The sequence below is a fragment of the Nansenia antarctica genome (genome assembly GCF_963989245.1).
Source record: "Nansenia antarctica genome assembly, contig: SCAFFOLD_150, whole genome shotgun sequence".
NCBI classification, from domain to species: domain Eukaryota; kingdom Metazoa; phylum Chordata; class Actinopteri; order Argentiniformes; family Microstomatidae; genus Nansenia; species Nansenia antarctica.
Window position 1 is genome coordinate 42,501 of NW_027662360.1, and position 24,106 is coordinate 66,606.

At 45.6% G+C, this 24,106-nt stretch overlaps 1 protein-coding gene across 1 annotated transcript; it reads left to right on the forward strand.

Annotated features, from left to right (window-relative positions):
- Positions 1-107: 107 nt before the first annotated feature.
- Positions 108-21,954, forward strand: LOC308175700 (uncharacterized protein; the record flags this gene model as incomplete). The annotated part of the gene is made up of 7 exons (XM_080551322.1): positions 108-363; positions 487-570; positions 19,784-19,888; positions 19,991-20,074; positions 20,243-20,305; positions 20,477-20,602; positions 21,680-21,954. 7 exons carry the CDS (start codon positions 108-110, stop codon positions 21,952-21,954), a joined length of 993 nt encoding a protein of 330 aa, XP_080407448.1.
- Between the last annotated feature and the right edge of the window lie 2,152 nt (positions 21,955-24,106).

The window sequence follows — 24,106 nt, forward strand, 5'->3', positions numbered from 1 at the left end:
AGGACGTTTCTAAGACAGAGTCAGTACTTCTCTGCCGTGTTGGTCTCACCAAGGACCAGTTAGTGAACTTAGATTTCCGTGACATTCTGAAGAGACGTGGTTCCAGAATGAGGCGTGCTGTAGCTCTGTTGGTGGTGCTGGTGCTGTTCTGTCTGTCTGGGTCAGAGGCTCAGGGAGAGGGTGGGGGGGTCAGAGAGAAAGACCCTCAACTGGGTCACGGTCCTGACCTCTGGTCTGAGTTAAGGAAACTGAGAGACATCGTAGTCGAACAGAGAGTGGAGCAGAGAGTGGAGTTGAGGCATATGGAGACCAGAGTGACCACCAGCGAGAGTCAGGTGGACCAACTGAAGAAAAAGAATGCAGGTAATGCGTGTGTGTGCGTGTGTGTGCGTGTGTGTGTGTGTGTGTGTGTGTGTGTGTGTGTGTGTATACATGAATCACTCCCATGCTTAGTGTATGATTGTAATTATGTTTCCTTTAATTCAGCTCAAGCAGCAGAGCTGTCAGCCATGGGGGCCAGAGTGACAGCCAGCGAGGGTCAGGTGATCCAACTGAAGAAAGAGAATGCAGGTAATGCGTGTGTGTGATGTGTGTGTGTGTGTGATATGTGTGTGTGTGTGTGTGTGATGTGTGTGTGTGTGTGTGTGTGTGATATGTTTAGCACTCCGCCACTCCACACACGTCTGCACATGTCACAACAACAACACATCACACACCCCTCTGTCTGTGTGCGTGTGCGTGTCTGTCTGTGTGTGTGTGTCTGTGTGTGTGTGTGTGTCTGTCTGTGTGTCTGTGTGTGTGTGTGTGTGTGTGTGTGTGTGTGTGTGTGTGAGAAAGGGAGCTCATCTGTGTAAACATAAGGCTTGACATTAACTGCATACAGTTTTTTACGATTGCTAACTCACCATGTTCAATACTGAAACCACAGTTTCACAACTCTTCATACAGTCTGCATTCGTAACACTCATGTTTGCCAATGACTTCATTCATGTCTCAAAAGAAGCTCGTTCAACCACACACTGTCAACAATGTTCACTCAGAAGCATACACTGTCATTCATAACATTCTGACTTACAAAATACTAACAACAGGGAGCATTACATAGTTTGAATGATTTTCACAAGAATGAATATTTCATTATAAAAATGGTTTGATTTATAGTAATCATAGACAGAATAGTTGACTGTACAATTGTAAAGTATTAGGCAACAAGAATGAATCAGAAATGCCGCAATTTGCTTCTATCCTTTATCCTTTCTTTTGCTTCTATCCTTTACTGTATTCTATCGTTTATCCTTTTTTTCCAGTATCTTTGCAGAAAGTAAGTTACGGTACATTTACTTCAAAGTACACTACATTTACTTGTGTAAAATGAAAAGTGAAAAATAAAGTGGAAGATGCAAAGTTCAAACAAACAAAAAAACAGAAATTCCAGGGCTACAATACAATAGCAATCACACCAAAAATGTCTCACTCCTGAGGGTTTTGGTCCACCCTCTGGTCTGCATATGGTCACATCTAATGTCTTCCCTGGCAATGCATCTAGTCTATTTCATTGTATATATTCTGCTACTGTAATATTTTCTAGACATTTCAATATGATTACTGCAAATAGTGAAAATACCACCGCTCATCCGTTATCAGACTTTGCTGAGGTGCTGGAACTGAAGAGTATCAATAGAGTGCAAAATAACAGCATCTGCACACTCAAACACTGTGCAAAAAACTGTTTATTGCGAGCTTTCTGTCATATATGATAGGAATATGATTACTGCAAAATTGCACCAAATAATTCAGTTTTTAACGTGTTCTTCACAGTTTTGAACACAGTGGTTTAACAATGAAAAAATGTGTTGCAAATACATAGTGTTTTGCAGGTGGGGGAGTTTGAATGAGAGAAGTGTTATGGCATTTGGAGAACGTAGTCATTGAATGCATTCTGTATGAAAGCAGCAATGCACAAATCACAGAGAAAGAGTCACAGTTTTGTTCACATGGGTTTCTGCTCAAGTCTGTCTCTCTCATGAAAAAAAACATGGCTGAAGCAGGTAGCACAGGTGTGCGGGGAGCACTTTTAACTTTCGGTTTTTTAAACTTTTTAGACACCGGGCCACATTCGATTACAAAGCTAGCCTATAACGGCAACTTTATGCAACTAAATGCACTGCCGACGAAGCATTTTGGATTCGGCAAACATGTTTTGCTGCAAGCGTTTGTCAACACCGCAGGCCACGAGCAAATCAAACGCAGCAGCACTGCCCAACACAAACGTCAAAGCGACAATCTTATTATCATCACAATCTACTTACTTCTGAGTGGAGATGTGCACCTGTCCTGGACCGATTACCGACGCCAGCAATGGAGACATCAAATGCAACAATTCTGCCTCTCAGGTATGTGATCACAACAGAGATTCGAAAATCCTTGAATGTAAATGGTGTAGTGACTACATTATGGGTTCATGTTCTCCTCTTACTGTTGGTTGTGTAGTGGGAGGGAACCAGTTCTGGCACTAGGGGCAGAGGGGAGGATTATTAACGTTGCACCTTCCTGTTTAGATACACGAGTTTTGGTAACCATTTTCTGGTCCTGTACTGAGAGTACAAGTTGTTGTTTTGATTAAACAGTTATCATTACGTTGCCTACGTCTTTCCTTTTTCCTCCGGCACTACACTGGTGACCCGACGTGGATTTTTGTTAACGTAATTGTGTACGAAAACCAGCGACGAACATTACAATCCTGCAAAATGTCCGGGCGAGGAAGACGTTCAAACCAGCGGCAGCCATCACCATCCCCTGTCAGGGTAACGCGTGGTGCGCACACTCCCACTCTCAAGCTACCAGAATTCTGGGACTCAACGCCTGCTGCATGGTTTGCTATTGTAGAGGCACATTTCAATAAAAGTGACATCGATGACGACGACGACCGGTACAACCATGCTGTGGCAATGTTGGGCAGCTCCACCGCGGCTCGAGTGGTAGGTTTTTTGTCTGCTCCCCCGACGACGAACAAATATGAGCGCCTCAAGGCCCTGCTTCTAGAGACATTTGAACTGTCCACTGCGGAGAGGGTGCGTCGCCTATTTGCCATGTCGGACTTGGGTGACGAGAGGCCTTCTGCGAGCATGGAGAGGATGCTAAACCTGCTCGGTACAGAAGACCCCATGATCCTCTTCACAGAGCTGTTCATGCGCACATTGCCAGCTCAAGTTAGGATGGCGCTGGCCAACACCGCCATCATGGAGCCCCGCGCCCTGGCCAGGGAGGCGGACCGGTTCGTCTTGGCCATGCCTCAACGGTCCCCCGACCTGCTCGCTCCCGCGGCCGCCCCGCCACCCGACCGTCGCAGGAGAGCGAAGGATGACGCCAGACCTTCTGGCCAGCAGGGTAACGCTGCGGGCCATTGTTTCTACCACGCCACTTTTGGCGCCAAGGCCAAACGGTGCCGCTCACCCTGCACCTTCGGACCGACGGGAAACGGCGGGGCCGGCGCTCAGTAGTGGCCCTGAGCGCTGGCGTCACCAACAGGCTGCTCTTCATACAAGACACCGCCTCTGGTCGCAGTTTCCTTTGTGACACAGGTGCCCAGTGGAGCATCATTCCGGCAGGGAGATCGGATATGGCGAAGGAGGAGCGTGGTCCGCAGTTGGCAGGCGCGGACGGCACACCTATCTGCTCTTACGGCACTAGGGCGGTGGACGTGTGCTTCGGAGGGCAATGTTTTTCGTGGGATTTTGTCATAGCGGCTGTCACATTTCCCCTCCTTGGTGCGGATTTTCTGTGCGCCCACAACCTGTTGGTGGACGTGGGGAACAGGCGCCTGGTCAACTCACAGACTTTCGCTTCATTCGCCTGTACGCAGGGGGAGGCGGTCTACAGCGGGTGGTCCAATACGCTCGCCGAAAGTGACCAGTACCTTCGGCTGCTCGCCGAATTCCCCGACCTTACCAAGCCCACCTTCTCCGCGCCCACGGTGAAACACGGAGTGGAGCACCACATCGAGACCGAGGGGCCTCCCCTCCACGCCAGGGCCAGGCGCCTCAACCCGGAGAAGCTGGCCATCGCCAGGGCGGAGTTTGCGCATATGGAGCAGGTGGGCATCGTTCGGCGCTCGAGCAGCCCCTGGGCGTCTCCCCTGCACATCGTCCCTAAGTCAGACGGCGGGTGGCGCCCATGTGGGGACTACCGCCGCCTCAACGACGCGTCCAAGCCTGACCGCTACCCGGTCCCACATGTCCAGGACTTTTCAGCGAACCTGGCAGGCAAACGCTTCTTCTCCAAAGTGGACCTGGTACGGGGGTACCATCAGGTGCCGGTGCACCCCGAGGACGTCCCTAAGACGGCCGTAATCACGCCATTTGGGCTCTTCGAGTTTCTGCGGATGCCGTTCGGCCTGAAGAACGCGGCGCAGACCTTCCAACGCCTCATGCACTCGGTGCTCCGGGACCTACCATTCCTCTTCGTCTACTTGGATGACATCCTCGTCGCAAGCACCACGGAGGAGGAGCACCTGTCCCACCTCCGGGCCCTTTTCACACGGCTCAGCCAACATGGGCTGATTGTCAATCCGGCGAAGTGTGAGTTCGGACGGAACGCCATCGACTTTCTCGGGCACCGGGTCTCCGCAGAGGGGGTGACCCCCCTCCCCTCGAAGGTAGAAGCTGTCGCTGCTTTCCCGCGCCCCAGCACAATCAGCGAGCTCAAGGGGTTCATCGGGATGGTAACCTTCTACTATCGCTTCCTCCACCACATCGCTCACATCCTGCGGCCTCTGTACGATGCCCAGAAGGGCAAGACTCTGAAGCAGCCGGTGGACTGGACGGCGGAGCGTGTCAAAGCCTTTCAGGACACCAAGGCGGCCCTGGCCCGCACTGCCATGTTGGCCCACCCCTCGCCCTCGGCACCCACTGCTCTCACCACGGACGCCTCTGACTTTGCTGTGGGGGCGGTGTACGAACAGTGGGTTGGGGACGCCTGGCAGCCTCTTGCATTCTTCAGCCGCCAGCTGTCTCCCAGAGAGCAAAGGTACAGCACATTCGACAGGGAGCTCCTCGGGCTGTGGCTTGCTGTCAGACACTTCCGTTTTTTACTGGAGGGCCGCGAGTTTACGGCCTACGTGGACCACAAGCCACTCACGCACGCCATGTCCAAGGTGGCGGAGCCGTGGTCCGACCGCCAACAGCGCCAGCTCGCCTACATATCCGAGTTCACCACAGACATCCAGCACGTTGCTGGGAAGTCCAACCAGGTCGCGGATTGTCTCTCCAGGGCGGTGGTTGGTGCGGTCCAACTGGGTTTGGACTACGCGCGCATGGCTGCAGACCAGGCCGCCGACCCCGCCGTCCAGGCTCTCAAGTTGTCGGACACAGGACTGCGCCTAGAAGAGGTGGTTTTCGGTGACGCAGGGGCCACGCTCCTGTGCGACGTCTCCATGGGTCAGCCACGACCGGTGGTCCCCGCCAACTGGAGGCGCCCCGCCTTCGAGGCGATACACGGCTTGTCTCACCCTGGTAGGAAACCGTCCTCACGGCTGGTGTCAGAGAAATTCGTCTGGCATGGGCTCAAGAGGGATGTGAGGGCCTGGGTTGACACGTGCATCGCCTGCCAGCGCGCCAAGGTGCATCGACACGTCAAGGCCCCCCTGGAGCAGTTCTCTGTGCCTGAGCGGAGGTTCGATCATGTAAACGTGGACCTGGTAGGGCCGCTGCCCCCCTCGCACGGATACACCTATCTCTTTACCATGGTGGACAGGACGACTCGCTGGCCGGAGGCAGTTCCGCTCTCCTCAACGACAGCCCCCGACCTGGCCCGGGCGTTCATCGCGGTGTGGGTCTCCCGCTACGGCACCCCTGCTGATCTCTCCTCTGACCGTGGCTCACAGTTTACTTCAGAGCTGTGGGCAGCGGTGGCGGAGAATCTGGGGGTCAAGCTCCACCGCACAACCGCCTATCACCCGCAGGCGAACGGGCTCTGTGAGCGTTTCCATCGATCCATGAAGGCCGCCCTTCGAGCCAGCCTCACGGACAGCGACTGGCTTGACAAGCTGCCGTGGGTCATGCTGGGGCTCAGGACAGCGCCTAAGGAGGACCTCCAGTCGTCGTCCGCTGAGCTGGTGTTTGGACAGCCGCTGCGGGTCCCCGGTGACTTCATTCCCAAGTCAACGGAGCCCTGGTCCGCCGCCGCTCAGCGCGCCTCCCTGCTGGACAGCGCCAGGACCTTCGTCCCGGTCCCGACTACGCAGCATGGTGTCCCTACTTCGAGGGTGCCCCCGGAGCTGCACTCAGCGAGGTTCGTTTTCATTCGTCATGATGGCCACAGGACTCCACTACGTCCTCCTTATGACGGGCCTTTCCGTGTCATCGAGGCCGGAGCCAAGAACTTCATGGTTGACATGGGGGGTAGGCCTGAGTGTGTGTCCGTTGATCGCCTCAAACCGGCCCACTTGGACCTTGAACTGCCCCTGGACTTGGCCCTGCCACCGCGCAGAGGCCGGCCTCCAGTCCTACCTCCCCTGCCGCGCCCTGGCCATTCCCCCCTCCGACCCCGACAACCCCCCGCAGCTCGCGAGCCCCCGGTCGTCGCTGCCCCCCGTCCTTCCCTGCAGGAGGACGTGATGGGCGATGTCACACCTCCTCCCGCACCTCCTGACTTTACCTACGATCGTAGGGGCCGGGCCATACGCCCTCCTCGCCGTGAGGATTTCCAATATTGAGGTGAACACTGGGGGGGCTGGTGTAGTGACTACATTATGGGTTCATGTTCTCCTCTTACTGTTGGTTGTGTAGTGGGAGGGAACCAGTTCTGGCACTAGGGGCAGAGGGGAGGATTATTAACGTTGCACCTTCCTGTTTAGATACACGAGTTTTGGTAACCATTTTCTGGTCCTGTACTGAGAGTACAAGTTGTTGTTTTGATTAAACAGTTATCATTACGTTGCCTACGTCTTTCCTTTTTCCTCCGGCACTACAATATGCACCAACCTAATCTGATGCCAATCGTCTCCTGTCTGATTGGCGTGGACGGACCGGAGGATCAACTCATCCATTGATCTCGGGGAACGGAGAAGTGAATTGGAGCGCAACACCAATGTCTCCCAGGATGGTCGGCTGAACGCGCGTCGCCGGCTGGGATCCGCTGCTGTCAGAGAACAGGAGAACCGCTGCACTGGGCCAGGGAGGCGTCGGTGGCCGGCTGGTCACCACAGAGGGAGCGACTATTCACCCAGTCCATGACTCCAACTACTTCAGTCGTCCAAACAACAAGGAAGCTGGTAAATCCGCGCAATACACGACTGACCCAATCCTGAAAAAATACCGCAAACTGAAACTAAAAACTGTTAATCACTCTCTACTGATCTGGGACCCGCGACACAAACCGAGTGGTATTTTAGGAGGTCACATTAACATCCGCAGCCTTTCCCCAAAGGCTGAGCAAATACACCATCTTCTTACTAACTCTAACTTGGACTTCCTAGGCCTAAGTGAGACTTGGCTACATTGTAACTCTCCATCCGCTGTATTAAATGTCCCAGGGTACAACACGTTTAGACTAGACCGATTGGCTGACAGACATGGTGGTGTGATGTCATGATTTAAATCAAAGACCATTTTAACTGTCAACTAATAAACTGGTCTTTCGAACATGACTTAGAATGCATCGGTCTGAATGTACAGCTTTCTCCAGAAATGTCTTTTGTGCTCATTGTTGTTTATCGCCCACCTTCTGCTAGCAAGGATTTTTACATTACATTCAAAAAGCTACTTCAAGAGTGTGACTCAAAAACAGAAGTGATTGTACTTGGTGACCTGAATTGTAACTGGCTAGACAAGTCAATTAGGAAACCCACAGACGGTCTTGAGTTTAAACAACTTCTAGATGGCCCAACTAGAATAACTGCATCCTCCCAGACACAGATAGACCTGATCTTCAGCAACAAGCCTGAAAGAGTAGTCAAGACATATAATTTCATTACTGGTCTTTCTGATCATAACCTGACACTACTGTCCAGAAAATTGACTAAGAATCGTTTTAAACATCCATTTAATCCAGTTGAGCAATTAAGGATCCCCCACAAGGAAATGGATAACTTTGAAAGAGCAGTGCAACAGATTGGTTGGAATAACATCCTCACTGGGAACAGCGTAGAGGTAGACTCCAAGACACTAGCAATCAAACTACAAAGTCTAGTCAACACATTTACTCAAAAAGTGAAAGGAAAGAAAAAAAACAACTCCCTTCCCTGGTTCAACACCGAGATAGTTAACCTGATAAAAGAAAGAGACTTTGCTTTGAAGAGAGCTTTGGAGAATAAGCCACAGCTAGTCAGTGACAGGCATAGGTTTACCTCCCTCCGGAACAAGGTTACCAAAATGATCAGAAAGGCTAAAGCTAATTTCTTCATTACTATCATCAAAGAGGCAAAGGAAAACACCAAACGGATCTGGGAACAAATCCAAAATGTCATGGGAACCAACCACAGGCCTAGGAAACAGATACAGCTGAAACTGAATGACAACTTAACACAAGATCCAGCCCAAATAGCTGTAGCTTTTAACACATATTTCATTGACTCTGTAAAAGAGATCGCACAGAATTTTCCTCAAATAACCAACAATAATGTTGAACTTGATGAAACCAAGCCCTCTTTCAGCATTCAGCCCATCTCGGCACACAAAACCCAAGTCATAATTTCATCTCTCAAACTCTCAACAGCGAAGGATATCTATGGAATGGACACTACAATGCTGAAATCTCTGAAAGAACACCTAGTCCACCCCATTACACAAATTATCAACCAATCAATACTTGAGGAAACAGTCCCTAGTACCTGGAAAACAGCTATTGTTTCTCCCATCTTCAAGTCAGGTGACCCCCAGGATGTTGGTAACTATAGGCCAATCAGTATTTTACCCATTATCTCCAAGGTCACTGAGAAGTGGGTTACAGAGCAGCTCGTTCACTTTTTAAGCAATAGCCCATTTCCCCTTCATCCAATGCAGTTTGGCTTTAGGACCCTACACTCTACAGAAACGGCCAACTGCTACTTCCTAGAAAAGGTCAAAGGTATGGTTGATAGAGGAGGTGTTGTAGGTGCTGTGTTTTTAGATCTCCGCAAAGCCTTCGACACAGTCAATCACCAGGTCCTTATCACCAAGCTGTCTGCCTTTAACTTCTTGCCATCAGCCCTTAAATGGTTGGACTCATATCTCAGTGACAGAAATCAGCTAGTCCAGATAAACAATCAGCGCTCACCTACCATCATGTCTTGCACCGGGGTACCACAAGGCTCCATACTTGGCCCACTCTTGTTTAGCCTATATATCAACGACCTACCATCTGTCTGCCCAGAAGTGCATGTACAAATGTACGCTGATGACACTGTTTTATATGTGCATGACAAGAACAAACACCTGGCAGCTGCCAAACTTAGCTCTGCTATGGAAAAGGTCACCAAATGGCTCAACAGCTCTTGCCTCCAGCTCAACGTTAATAAAACTGTAGGAATGTTCTTCTCCAAACAACACAATATGACCACGGCAAACATAACCATTTCAGGGCAAAACATTAGTATAGTTCCGTCGTTCAAATATTTAGGGATCATCATTGATTCAAACCTGACTTTCAAAGAGCACATCAAGAAAGTGTCTGGTAGGGTGAAGTTTGGCCTGGCGAACTTCAGGTACATCAGAAGCTCACTGACCATGAGTGCTGCCAGACTATATATGGACGCATCAATTATGTCGCACCTCACATATTGTTTGACAAGCTGGGGCCATGCATACAGCACTTCCCTAAAGCCATTAGCCACCCTATACAAGCAGACCCTTAAGGTCATGGACCAGAAGCCCAACAGCACACACTACTGTACCATCCTAGACAAATGTAAATACCTTAGCTGGGAAGACACCATCAAATACAAAAACATCTGTCTCATCCATAAAATTCTGCATAACAAAGCTCCTCCCCCGCTTAACTCTTTCATAAACCAGCGTGACCACAGCTTACGGCCCACCAGAAGCACCTCTCGTTCCATTATAGTTCCATTCAGGAAAAGCACCTTCAGTAAGCAATCCTTCTCAGTGATAGCAATAGAAAACTGGAACTCACTACCCAACCAACTCAAAGACATACATACTTACTCCACCTTCACAACACACATGAAAGCCTGGCTGACACAGAACTATACTTGTCCTCATTAATCCCTCTCTGTGCTGCCTCCCCATAATGCCTTTTTTGTATGTTTTGTTTTGTTTAATGTATTGCTGTTTGTAAGTGCTTAATGTTGTGTGCCCTGTAATTGTCCTGTGGCTTCTATGTGCTTGAAATGTCGCTGCCCCCATAAGTGTGTATGTGGTGTTTGTTGTAGCCCCTTCAATCACCTCAGCTTGCTTACTTGTGTTTTTTGTCAAATGTGATGTTGGGGTACCTTGTCTCAGCCACGTGTTCTTAGAATATTTAAATGTTTTATTTTAACTAATGACGTTACTTTTCAGGATGCCATGTTGCAACTGGCCGGGGACTTCAGCTGAAAATTAGCCGACTAGGCTAACGCTGCCTTTTTTACTGTATTTTATATGGTTCATGTATTTGGATTGTCCTCGATATAATAAACTAATAAACTAAACTAAACTAAACTAAACTCTGCTGACTGTATGAAGAGTTGTGAAACTGTGGTTTCAGTATTGAACATGGTGAGTTAGCAATCGTAAAAAACTGTAATACACTAATCAAATCTCTCTCCCTCTTTTGTCTCGAAACTTATGGAAAAAATAGTTTATGAACAGGTTGATAGGTACCTTACCGAAAAAAATCTGATGTATGAATTTCAATCAGGATTCAGAACATCCCATTCCACTGACACATGCCTTCTCTATTTGAACGACCACATCAACCATGAGGTGGACTCGGGCAAGTACTGCGGCATGGTCATGCTGGACCTCCAGAAGGCCTTCGACACAGTAGATCACCACATATTGTTAGATAAACTGAAAGCAATTGGGTTCGATAGAACATCGGTGAGCTGGATGCAATCCTACTTAGAGGGGAGGGAACAGGTGGTTAGTGTGAACGGAACACTGTCCCCCCCCCTCCCAGTGACCTGCGGCGTTCCACAAGGAAGCACCTTGAAGGACCTTTACTGTTCCTAATATATGTGAATGACATGTCATCAGCATGTGATTGCAATTTGTTCCTGTTCGCGGATGACTCGGCTCTGCTGGTCTCTGACAGGGACATATTGCAGGTGGAAAAAGCGCTAAGCACTGAACTGAGTAGAATCTGCATCTGGCTAGCTGACAATAAACTATCAATACACCTAGGTAAAACTGAAACCATCCTATACGGATCCCCATCTAAACTCAGAAAGGCTGTAAATTACAATATAAAAGTGGGTAACATTACTATCACAAGAAAAGAGGATATTACATACCTGGGCTCCATCTTAGAGGCAAATCTTTCCGGAGATAAAATGGCAGCAAAAGTAATCAAAAAAGTTAACCATAGAACTAGATTCTTGTACAGGATATCCTCACTTGTCAGTAAAAACACACTGAGGACCCTATCAGGAGCTCTCATTCAATGTCACTTCGACTATGCCGTAACATCATGGTACTATAGAACCACAAAGGCCCTAAAAACAAGACTCCAGACAGCCCAAAATAAACTGGTTAGGCTTCTGCTAGGCCTCAACCCTAGGACACATCTAACCGCTGCTCATTTTTTGAGCCTTGATTGGCTACGAGTAGTTGACAGAGTGCAGCAGCTTGCACTGGGCCTGGTCTTCAAGATACGCTACACCACAAAGACACCCAAGTACCTGTCAACATACTTCCAAAAAGTGAACAACGTCCACACATACAATACCAGAGGAAGCTCCACGAACCACGTTCAACCGCGTTGCACCACAAACAAGGGGTTAAACTCGTTTGCAAACTATGCAGTAAAAATGTGGAACGCCCTTCCTATAATCTTAAAGGAGTGCAAAACACTGCCCACCTTCAAAACCACTCTCAAAAAACATTTACAGGAGGCTGCAATCCGTAACTGGACCCTCTAAATCAAAAATCAAATTAAAAGACTACACCCCCACCTGGACTACCCTCTATATATTCTTGTTGTTTTGTTATTATGTCGCCCCCCCCCCTCCCCACCATGACCACACACTGTACATACTTGTTGTTTTGTCCCCCCGCCCGAACTACCCATTGTACATATTATATGTCTGTCCCCCTGCCCGAACTACCCACTGTACATACTTTGTGTTTTGTCCCCCGCCCCCACCTGTGGTGTATGTCCCCACCTGTCCTACCCGCTGTACATACCTTATGTTTTGTTGTATTGTTCTTCCCATGATGGATGTATGTTTATCTTGTAGATAGTACTAGTTATTTGTCTGTATTATCTTGTAGATAGTACTAGTTTTTTGTCTGTCTTACATGTAACGATGAATTGAGAATCAAGGACCCCAATTGAAATAAGCCAGTGGCTTTCTTGGGTTTTTATCCTGTTAGCTGACCTTGTATGTAATATGTACTTTCATGTACCTACTTCTGCAAATCTTCTAATAAAGTTTTCAATCAATCAATCAATCAATCCCCCTCTCCCCCCTCTCTCTGATGCTGCTGGCTGCCTCACACAGGTAAGACAGCGTTTGATTGGGTGTTGTGTTGTGTGACATCACTAAGTGGTAGAGCTGGATGTCATCACTCTGTGTGTGTGTTTGTGTGTGTGTGTGTGTGTGTGCGCGTGTGTGTGTGTGTGTGTGTGTGTGTGTCTGTGTGTTTGTGTGTGTGTGTGTGTGTGTGTGTGTCTGTGTGTGTGTGTGTGTGTGTTTGTGTGTCTGTGTGTTTGTGTGTCAGTGTGTGTGTGTGTGTGTGTGTGTGATGTGTGTGTGTGTGATATGTGTGTGTGTGATGTGTGTGTGTGTGATGTGTGTGATGTGTGTGTGTGTATATGTGATATGTGTGTGTGATATGTGTGTGTGTGTGTGTGTGATATATGTGTGTGTGTGATATATGTGTGTGTGTGATATGTTTAGCACTCCGCCACTTAGAAGTGCTTACACACACACGTCTGCACATGTCACAACAACAACACATCACACACCCCTCTGTCTGTGTGTGTGTGTGTGTGTGTGTATACATGAATCACTCCCATGCTTAGTGTATGATTGTAATTATGTTTCCTTTAATTCAGCTCAAGCAGCAGAGCAGTCAGCCATGGGGGCCAGAGTGACGGAACTGCAGAGACAGAATGCAGGTATGTTCTTACAGTATTGCAGTGTGTGTGCAATGTAGGTGTCTGTGTATGTAAAGGTGTGTGTGTGTGTGTGTGTGTGTGTGTGTGTATGGAGGACCAAGTCTGCCAAAATTAACAATAAATATATAGACACATAAATGAATGTATGAACAAATAAATCAATGAATACACACAGTATAACGCAATACATTTCTATATTTATTTATTCTTTGTTTTCCACATTCATTCTTTCTTTTCCACTTTATCAGTAATGTATGCAAATATATGGGGGCGTATCTTGCATGTTGTCCACGCCCCTACGCATTTTCATTGGTTGATACCACGCGTGACGTGTGAAAGCAGCGACGCAGTTATCATCACAGACGGGTAGAGAGTTTATACAGCCCCGTTCTCACACAGCCTGTTTCTCCCTATAATTTCCATGGAATCCCAAACTATGTCGACATCCCAAGCTATTCCCGTGTTGTCCCCTTTCACACATGTCGGCAATGGTCTATACTAGTCCATCAGCACTGTATGGGAGAACTTGGTGATAACCACAATACCAGTTGACTCAATTAGACATATACGCTCTGGGCTATGCGCGATGCAAGACAGCTGAGAGTGTCTCAGATTCAGATTCAGATAACGTTTATTGCCATTATGCATACACATATAGGAATGTGCTTCGGCATTACAGTAAGTGCGTTTATACTTTTTTCACGTGTAAACAAAAACAAATGCAAAAAACAGGATCTGTGTTGTGTGTGTGTGTGTGTCCAAGCACTGTTGTCTGCAACAGGACAACACAGGACAGACAACAGTGCATTGGATAGTGCAACATATATAAAGTGCAGTGCAGAGTTTTTACAGTGAGTCCAGTGCATATTCAGTCCTGGGCAGACTTGGGGGCGGGGGGAGGGGGAAGCCAGAGTCATTTAGCAGCCTGGCGGCTGAGGGGTAGAAACTGAGCCTGTGGCGGGCCTTCAGTGCCTTAGGCAGCCGCAACCTTCTTCCAGAGGGAAGCAGGGTGAGGAGGCCGTGGCCGGGGTGGGAGGGGTCGGCCATGATCTTTCTTGCCCTCCTCAGAGCCCTGGTGTCATGCAAGGAGTTGAGGGAGGGCAAGGGACAGCTGATCACCCTCTCTGCTGAACGTAACACCCGCTGCAACTTGGCCTTGTCCTTGGTCGTTGCAGCAGGGAACCAGGTGATGATGGAGTGGGTGAGGATGGACTCTATGATGGCCGTGTAAAACTGGACCATCATGGACCTCGGCAGCCTGAGTTTCCTCAGCTGCCGGAGGAAGAACATCCTCTTCTGGGCCTTCTTCGTGAGGGCCTCGGTGTTCCGCTCCCACTTGAGGTCCCGGGAGATGGTCATGCCTAGAAAGCGGCATGACTCCACGGAGGCCACCGGGGTACCTCCCAGCGTGATGGGAGGGGGCAGGGCTGCTTTCCTACGGAAGTCCACCACCATCTCCACTGTTTTCAGAGCATTGAGCTCCAGATTGTTTAAACTGCACCAGCTCTGCAGCCCCTCGATCTCACCCCTGTAGGCAGATTCGTCCCCCCCGGAGATGAGGCCCACCAGGGTGGTGTCGTCTGCAAACTTCAGGAGCTTGACCGAGGGGTGGCGGGAGACACAGCTGTTGGTGTATAGGGAGAATAGTGCTGGAGACAGGACGCAGCCCTGCGGGGAGCCCGTGCTGGTGGACCTGGAGCTGGAAATGCTCTTCCCCAGCTTCACCCGCTGAGACCTGTCAGTCAGGAAGTCCGTGATCCACCTGCAGGTGGAGTCCGGCACCTGCAGCAGGGATAGCTGGTGCTCCAGGATGTGTGGGAGGATCGTGTTGAAGGCCGAGCTGAAGTCCACGAACAGGATCCTGGCGTAGTTGCCTGCAGTGTCTAGGTGTTCTAGTACGTAGTGCAGAGCCATGTTCACGGCGTCCTCCGTGGATCTATTGGCTCTGTACGCGAACTGCAGGGGGTCCAGCACAGGATCCGTGATGAGCTTCAGGTAGGCCAGGACAAGGCGCTCCAGGACCTTCATGACGACAGAGGTCAGAGCGACGGGTCTGTAGTCGTTGAGGCCTGTGACCTTGGCCTTCTTGGGGACGGGGATGATGGTTGATGCCTTGAAGCACGCTGGGACGTGACACAGCTCCAGCGAGGCGTTGAAGATGTGGGTAAACACCGGGGCCAGCTGGTCGGCGCAGTGCTTCAGGACAGAGGGAGAGACGGAATCCGGACCAGCTGCCTTCCGGGGATTCTGCCTCTTAAACAGTCTGTTTACCTCTCGCACTGTGACAGAGAGAGGGGGTGGGGAAAGGGGGGTGGGGGTGGGCGGGGCGGGTGAGGAGGGGGGAGGGAGGGGAGGGGGAGGGGGGAGGGTGGGGGTAGCAGGAGGGACATTGGCCCCCCTGGGGGACGGGGGTGGTGGTTGTAGCCGGGGGGGGTGGAGGGAGAGGGCGGGGGTGGGCGGGAACCTCTCTTTCTCAAACCTACAGTAGAACTCGTTCAGCTCGTTAGCGAGAGGGAGGTTGTCGGACATCAGCGGGGACTTGGGTTTGTAGTTGGTGATGGTCTTTAGGCCTTTCCAGACGGAGGCGGAATCCCCCTCAGAGAGCTGTTTCTGCAGCTTCTCCGAAAAGCGATGCTTCGCCTGCGTTTATATCACAAAATGTACATTTGATAAGTAAAAGTAAGCTAGCTAAGTAAGCAATCTAGCTGACTATGACTGGAAACGAAGTACTATCCAGTTAGAATTATAGAAGATCTAGTTGTGTTTTCCTGCTGGTCTCGCTTTTTTTTTAAACATGCTATGATTGGAAATTAGAGTGTCTGCTCTCGGCTGAGGGCTTCATCACGTCTCGCGCAGTATCAACCAATGAAAATGCGCAGGGGCGTGGACAACATGCAAGATACGCCCCTATGTTTGCATACATTACTGATAAAGCGAAAGACAATGTTGTTTTCACCTATCTATTCACATAGAATAGTTTGTCTTTGTCATTGTCAGATGTGCATGCAAATATAGGGGCGTATCTTGGACGCACTCTACGCATTTTCATTGGTTGATACTGCGCGTGACGTGGTAAAGCACTCAGCCAAGAGTAGCTGAACATTTCATTACCATCTGGGTGGGCAAATTCTAGATGTGATTTTTTTATTCCTATACATCCCTAGAAAAGTCTGGGAAAATGCCTATTTTAAGTAGATAATGTATAATTTGTATATTTAAACTTAAACATTCTGAAAACAATAAATGTACCCATCCATGGGTTTGACCTTTCATCTTCTTTTTGTGGACCTGAATGCAGGACACTGAGGCCGAGGCAGATGAAAGGTCAAACCCATGGATGGGTACATTTATTGTTTTCTGAATTTTTATGTTTAAATATACAAATTATACATTATATATAATTTGTATTGTAATCTGTAAAATATACAGACTTTTCCAGAATAGAAATCTAATCAGTAAAAACTAATCTAAAACTAATCTAAGCAAGCCTTTAGAATATGGATAATAATACATACAATACATACAAATCTTACTTACTCCTCTTACTGTAGGCTATTGTCTTTATATAATGTGTGCATATAATGCACTTTGAATTGCCCTTGTCGTATGAAATGTGCTATACAAATAAACTTGCCTTGCCTAAACCCTTTTGGAAGGTTTTGTTTATGTCCAGGTTTCACACATCTCTGTAGTTACATGTTCAGTGAGTCTAGTTGCTGGTGACCGCTAGGACCATAGGCAGATGCCTTGTTGGTAAGTAATTTGTTCAAAGCAAAAAAACAAATAAAGTGTGTGTTTACCCCCTCAAATAAATTAACTTAGCCCCAGTCAGATCCATATTTAGAGGTAAGTTACCTCAGGTAACTTTAGCTAGCAAGCTAGTTTAGAGTTAGTGGTAATGTTTATCTAGCTTGTTACTAAGCGTCCTTATTACATTTATTTTGAACTTATATTCTCAATTGACTTTCACATTGATCTAATTACAGTTTTTCCCAATTGCTAAAACACAAAAGCCAATTATCTAAACCAAATGACCAGTTCTCTAAACACATTTAATAAAACTAGCTCCCATTTGCCAAAACCATAAACACATTTCACATGAAGACACAATTCACAAAACACAATCCTCCTTTTCTCATAAGTCTAAACACATTTTGTCTTGCTAAAACACAAGTTGCAAAAAACTCTGCTCAAATTCTCAAATTAAAGCTCATGTGATGCAAAATGCTTGCCACAGTCAGCAAAATTTGAACACAATGAACACACCTGGCTTCATTCATTAAACATAACGACTCAAAATTTAAGACACTTGTTGCAAATGATTGTGGTGTGTGTGTGGTATAGTTCCATAAATAAATGAAAAAAACATCACACCCTGAACATTGTTTTCAGTGAGTATTGTTGTGTGTAATGGATCCTCTGTAGTGTTTGCATTGAGTTGTGATACAGTACAGTAGTGTGGGTATACAGTACATGTGGGAAAACTAGGGTTAGGGTTAGGTGCTAGGGTGCTAGGGTTAAGGTTAGGATTAGGGGTAGGGTTAGGGTTAAGGTTAGGGTTAGGGTTAGACATGCCAGCATGTACCAAGTCACCCTAGCACCTAACCCTAACCCTAGTTTTCCCACATGTACCGTATTCCCACATGTACCGTAACATACATACTGTATTTTCTGTAGATGTACATACTGTTCATATGAAACACACACATCTATGAATGCCCAATACTCAAAGAACATTCTCACACACTGAACATTGTGTTTTCAGTTGTTTTGTTGTAGTCTGTAATGATGCATATAGTGTTTACATTTTTGCAGGCTTTGAGCAGCTGTTTTGGTGTGAAAGTTTGAGTTTTGAAGAGAGAAGGTGTGGTTTTGATTATGTAGCTTTAGAAAAGTGTGTTGTGTTTAGAGTTTTGGGAAAATGGAGGGAAGTTTTGTGAAATGTGTTTTAGCAATTGAGAAAAACTGTATAATCAAAGCTGTAAAGAAAATACAGGTGATGAACAAGAATAGAAATGAAAGAACCAAACTAAGATTGTTTTTGCCAATAGCTATGAAATACATCTCTCAAAAATGTCTGCAAATACCCCGCGGTGGTGTAGCGGTCTAAGCACTAGCCACTAGTGCAAGCTGCCCACCGGGGACTGGGATCGAATCCCAGCTCGCCAGATCCGGATATGGCCGAGGCACACAGGGAGCGGCATATTGAGCGGCCGCTCCAGAGGGCGGTATAGGACTATTTCCGGACAAGGATCTGTCGCGCAACAGCGCCCCCGGGGTGCCGGAATAACGTTGCTGGGCTCGAGGAGCCAGTCAGCTAGTCTGCCTGGCGATCTCCTCTGGGGCTGCCGGCCACGGGGTCGTGCGGCGGATCCTACGCAATAGGCATGCTAGGTTGGGTTCAATTGGATACCAAATTGGGTGAAAAAGGGATAAAATCTGGAGAAAAAAAATCTAAAAAAATCAAATAAAAAATAATGTCTGCAAATGCTGAATCACAAAACACGGACGGAATGTACACTGTTTTCATTGTCACTGTCGAAATACAGTATTATGTCTGAAAAATCTCAAATAATTCTGAAATAACACTGGCTACAATTGTGTGTGCATGGGTATGCCTGTCTACACAACACATGAAGCACAGAATGTGACAGTGTGTGTACCTCAAATGTACTTTTTGAAGTTGCTGCATACTTTCTGTACAGAGCAAGAACATACAAAAATGGTCACATCTAATGTCTTCCCTGGCAATGCATCTAGTCTATTTCATTTCATTGTATATATTCTGCTAATATTTTCTAGACATGTCAATATGATTACTGCAAATAGTGAAAATACCACCGCTCATCCGTTATCAGACTTTGCTGAGGTGCTGGAACTGAAGAGTATCAATAGAGTGCAAAATAACAGTCACTCAAACACTGTGCAAAAAACTGTTTATTGTGAGCTTTCTGTCATATATGATAGGAATATGATTACTGCAAAAATGCACCAAATCATTTTGTTTTGAACGTGTTCTTCACCGTTTTGAACACAGTATGTTAACAATGAAAAAATGTCAACTTTGTCGCTTTTACCACGTCACGCGCGGTATCAACCAATGAAAATGCGTGGGGCATCAACCAATGAAAATGCGTGGGGCGAGGACAACATGCAAGACACGCCCCTATGTTTGCATACATTACTGATAATCGGGGAAAGAATGAAAGCATGAATGTGGAAAAGAAAGAATGAATGTGGAAAACAATGTGGAAAAGAAAGAATGAATGTGGAAAAGAAAGAATAAATGTGGAAAAGAATAAATACATATAGAAATGTATTGCGTTATACTGTGTGTATTCATTGATTTATTTGTTCATACATTCATTTATGTGTCTATATATTTATTGTTAATTTTGGCAGACTTGGTCCTCCATGTGTGCCTGTGTGTGTGATTCATGAATCATGAATATTATTGTAATAACAGCAACTGAATGGGAAAGTGTCCAAACTTTTGACTGGTACTGTATGTTTCCTTTCATTCCAGACCAAGTAGCAGCGCTGTCAGCCATGGGGGCCAGAGTGACAGCCAGCGAGGGTCAGGTGACTGAACTGAGAGACGACATGAAGGAGATGAAGACAGAGAATGCAGGCATGTATAACGTAGAGAGGAATATGTTTGTAAAAGATTGTTTTAACATGAACCTTCAGTGAAAAGCTACGGTACAGTCAGTACTGCTGTTTGTAACTCCAGCCCAAGCAGCACAGCTGTCAGTCCTGGGGACCAGAGTGGAGGCCAGCCAGGGTCAGGTGGAGGACCTGAAGACAGAGAATACAAGTAATATACAGATATTAGCCATATTAACCAGATGATAACCTACATGTATGGTTTTAGAGGATTTTACAACGTGGTTCATTAATTGTATTGTTTTAAAGACGGTTTGTGTCTCCCTCACATACACATTTCTGTGTGGAATTCATGAACAGTGATTTTGTTCTTTTGCAGCGTTGACAGCCAGAGTGACGGCCAGCGAGGGTCAGGTGGAGGACCTGAAGAGAGTGAATGCAGGTGAGACGAACACTGACTTTATTAAAATCATGTGATGTTTCCCTTGGCAATGTGGTTAATGTAAAGTAGTATATCTTTTTAAACAATATCATCACAATGAACAGTTTGGCCCTGTAAGACGGTACGCTGCTTTAAAGGAGATATGCATGTGTTATTCCCATATGTTCACAGAGAGACCGAAGGTGGCGTTCTCTGCTGGGTTAGGTGCTTCGATGGTGGGACCTAACGATGGTTATGCCACTGTGGTCTGCAAAAACATCATCACCAACATCGGCCAGGCCTACAGCCCAACCACAGGTACTGCTGACACACACCAATACACACATATGGATGAGGGAATTAATTAATTAATTAAAAACTAGTGAATCCTAAAATGATATACAACGTTTACCCTGTTGGAAACAGTACGACAACATTACGACAACAATTATGGCAGATGGAGACAATAAAGTCCCACATTATCGGGTGTCCAGCCCCTGGTCAGAGGACGTGTGTAAACAGGGTTTTGCCAGGGTTCTAATCCTGATCTCCGGTGGTTTTACACTATTTACAAGCTCTCTTTCTTGCCATTTCCTCGGTTTGGACCAATAGTAATCCATTTAATGGACATGTCACCTGTATGTAAGGCATCTTGACTTCATATCAGTCTACCCCCACTTCTCCTCACATCAGAGTTTTTTTTCCTGTGGCGATTTTAAGGAGACACTTGAAGGATACTCATCTTTATTGAAATCTGATCGTCTGTGGGCTAGGTTTTCTATTAAATTCAACTTATTTTCTATCTAAAAATACATATAGATACTTGTTTGGCTTGTATTCTGCGGATTTTGATTATAAAATGTCTCCTCCTCAAGCTCCGGTTGTAACTCCTAGCGGAGCCCCGTCTACTCTCGCCCGCTAGTGTGTGTGAATGGTCTGGCTAACTTGTAACGTCAGCAGGCTCACTATGAATTGTGTGATCAATTTTCCCATTTGCTATTAAAATTGGTCTTAAAATTCTGAAAAGAATGATATATAGGTTTGTCTAATAAAAATGAATAGTTTAAAATGAATTTCAGAATTTGAACCATACATGATAGAACCATGGGGTTTGGATCATTGTTTTTCTCATACAATTCTCTATGTGATGGGCTAAACTATATGTGTGAACACCCTATACGTTATATGTGTGAACACCCTATACGTTATATGTGTGAACACCCTATACGTTACATGTGTGAACACCCTATACGTTATTTCCATTGTGTTCCTCTCTATAAGACCAGTGGTGGGGTCAGCTACAGGGACTGTGTTCACCATTACTAACAGTCATGTTGCTCTGGTGTCTAGGAGACACAGACAGTGTTGATCTCTCTCTGCTTTCCTCTGATACAGGAAAGTTCACAGCCCCAGTGAGAGGAGTCTACTACTTCAGATTCACCGCCTATGAATATAAAGCCTCAACATGGATTAAAGTGTCGTTATTTAAGAATGACCAGCAGATGACGTATGTAACACAGAAAACTAATACAGGGTATCAGTATGCATCCAGTGGTCTGACTCTCCAGCTGGAGGAGGGAGACTTGGTGCGTCTAGGGTCAGGCTACAGCCTCTGGGATGATAGTGATAATGGCAACACCTTCAGTGGCTTCCTGCTCTTCCCTGTGTGAACAGATCAGCTGTCCTGATGAATTCAGATGAAAAAAGTGAAGAGTTTCCAAGAGCTTCTAATGTTCCTCTGACAACTTCTCATTAAACACCATGAAAGGACAAACACCACTGACTTCCTGTGATGTATTGACATGTGACTTCCTGTGATGTCGCTACGTTAGAATTATAAGGTTCTATCTCCATTTTTGGTCAAAATTTATTTTTTTACATAATCTGATCCATTAGGTGTTTATTAATGCCTGTGTGGTGTTATTTTTAAAATGTTTATTTTTTTTAGTTAGTAATTAATAAAATACAAAGGTTCCATCTCACAAAACATAAACCGAGTTGGAGTTATAAGGTTCTATCTCCAGTAGATTAAATATCCAATCAAAACCCTGAATGAACACGGACGGACCAATCAAAACCCACCTCTTAACTATGTAGCCTGGCAGCAGGGGATTTGTGAAGCCTGGCGATGTATACATCTGTTCAACTTGACTTCTATATATATTCATCTGTTCAACTTGACTTATATATATATATATATACATCTGTTCAACTTGACTTCTATATATATATATATCTGTTCAACTTGACTTCTATATATATACATCTGTTCAACTTGACTTCTATATATACATCTGTTCAACTTGACTTATATATATATACATCTGTTCAACTTGACTTATATATATACATCTGTTCAACTTGACTTATATATATATATACATCTGTTCAACTTGACTTTATACATCTGTTCAACTTGACTTCTATATATATATACATCTGTTCAACTTGACTTCTATATATAAACATCTGTTCAACTTGACTTTATAAATCTGTTCAACTTGACTTCTATATATATATATATACATCTGTTCAACTTGACTTATATATATATATACATCTGTTCAACTTGACTTCTATATATACATCTGTTCAACTTGACATATATATACATCTGTTCAACTTGACTTATATATATATATACATCTGTTCAACTTGACTTCTATATATATACATCTGTTCAACTTGACATATATATACATCTGTTCAACTTGACTTATATATATACATCTGTTCAACTTGACTTCTATATATAAACATCTGTTCAACTTGACTTATATATAAACATCTGTTCAACTTGACTTCTATATATAAACATCTGTTCAACTTGACTTATATATAAACATCTGTTCAACTTGACTTATATATATATACATCTGTTCAACTTGACTTCTATATATAAACATCTGTTCAACTTGACTTTATAAATCTGTTCAACTTGACTTCTATATATATATATACATCTGTTCAACTTGACTTATATATATATATACATCTGTTCAACTTGACTTCTATATATATACATCTGTTCAACTTGACATATATATACATCTGTTCAACTTGACTTATATATATATACATCTGTTCAACTTGACTTCTATATATATACATCTGTTCAACTTGACATATATATATACATCTGTTCAACTTGACTTATATATATACATCTGTTCAACTTGACTTCTATATATAAACATCTGTTCAACTTGACTTATATATAAACATCTGTTCAACTTGACTTCTATATATAAACATCTGTTCAACTTGACTTATATATATACATCTGTTCAACTTGACTTATATATATATACATCTGTTCAACTTGACTTCTGGACCATTGGGACTGACTATAGCTCATATACCATCAACATGGGGGAGAGGCGACATGAAATATGTCAAAATGCAGCACTATCATGCACAGATCAGCCTTAGAACATGTCATGTTAGATATATATAACGTCAGACAGGGAGCACAGATGTTTATGGCGTTCCTAAATGAACGATATGAGGCTGGGAGGGAAACATCCCAGAATACACTAGAAACTGCTACCGGATACCATGGTGACAACTGTGTCCGAGCTGGTTGCTTGTGTTGGGTTTTCCATAGTCTGTGTATGTGTAGGATAGTTCGATGAGATTTATTACACACATTGCATGTTTAATGTTTTATTACACACATTGCATGTTTAATGTTTTATTACACACATTGCATGTTTAATGTTTTATTACACACATTGCATGTTTAATGTTTTATTACACACATTGCATGTTTAATGCACTTCTGGCAACTTCCACTCATGTGTGTCCACTCTCCTCACACAT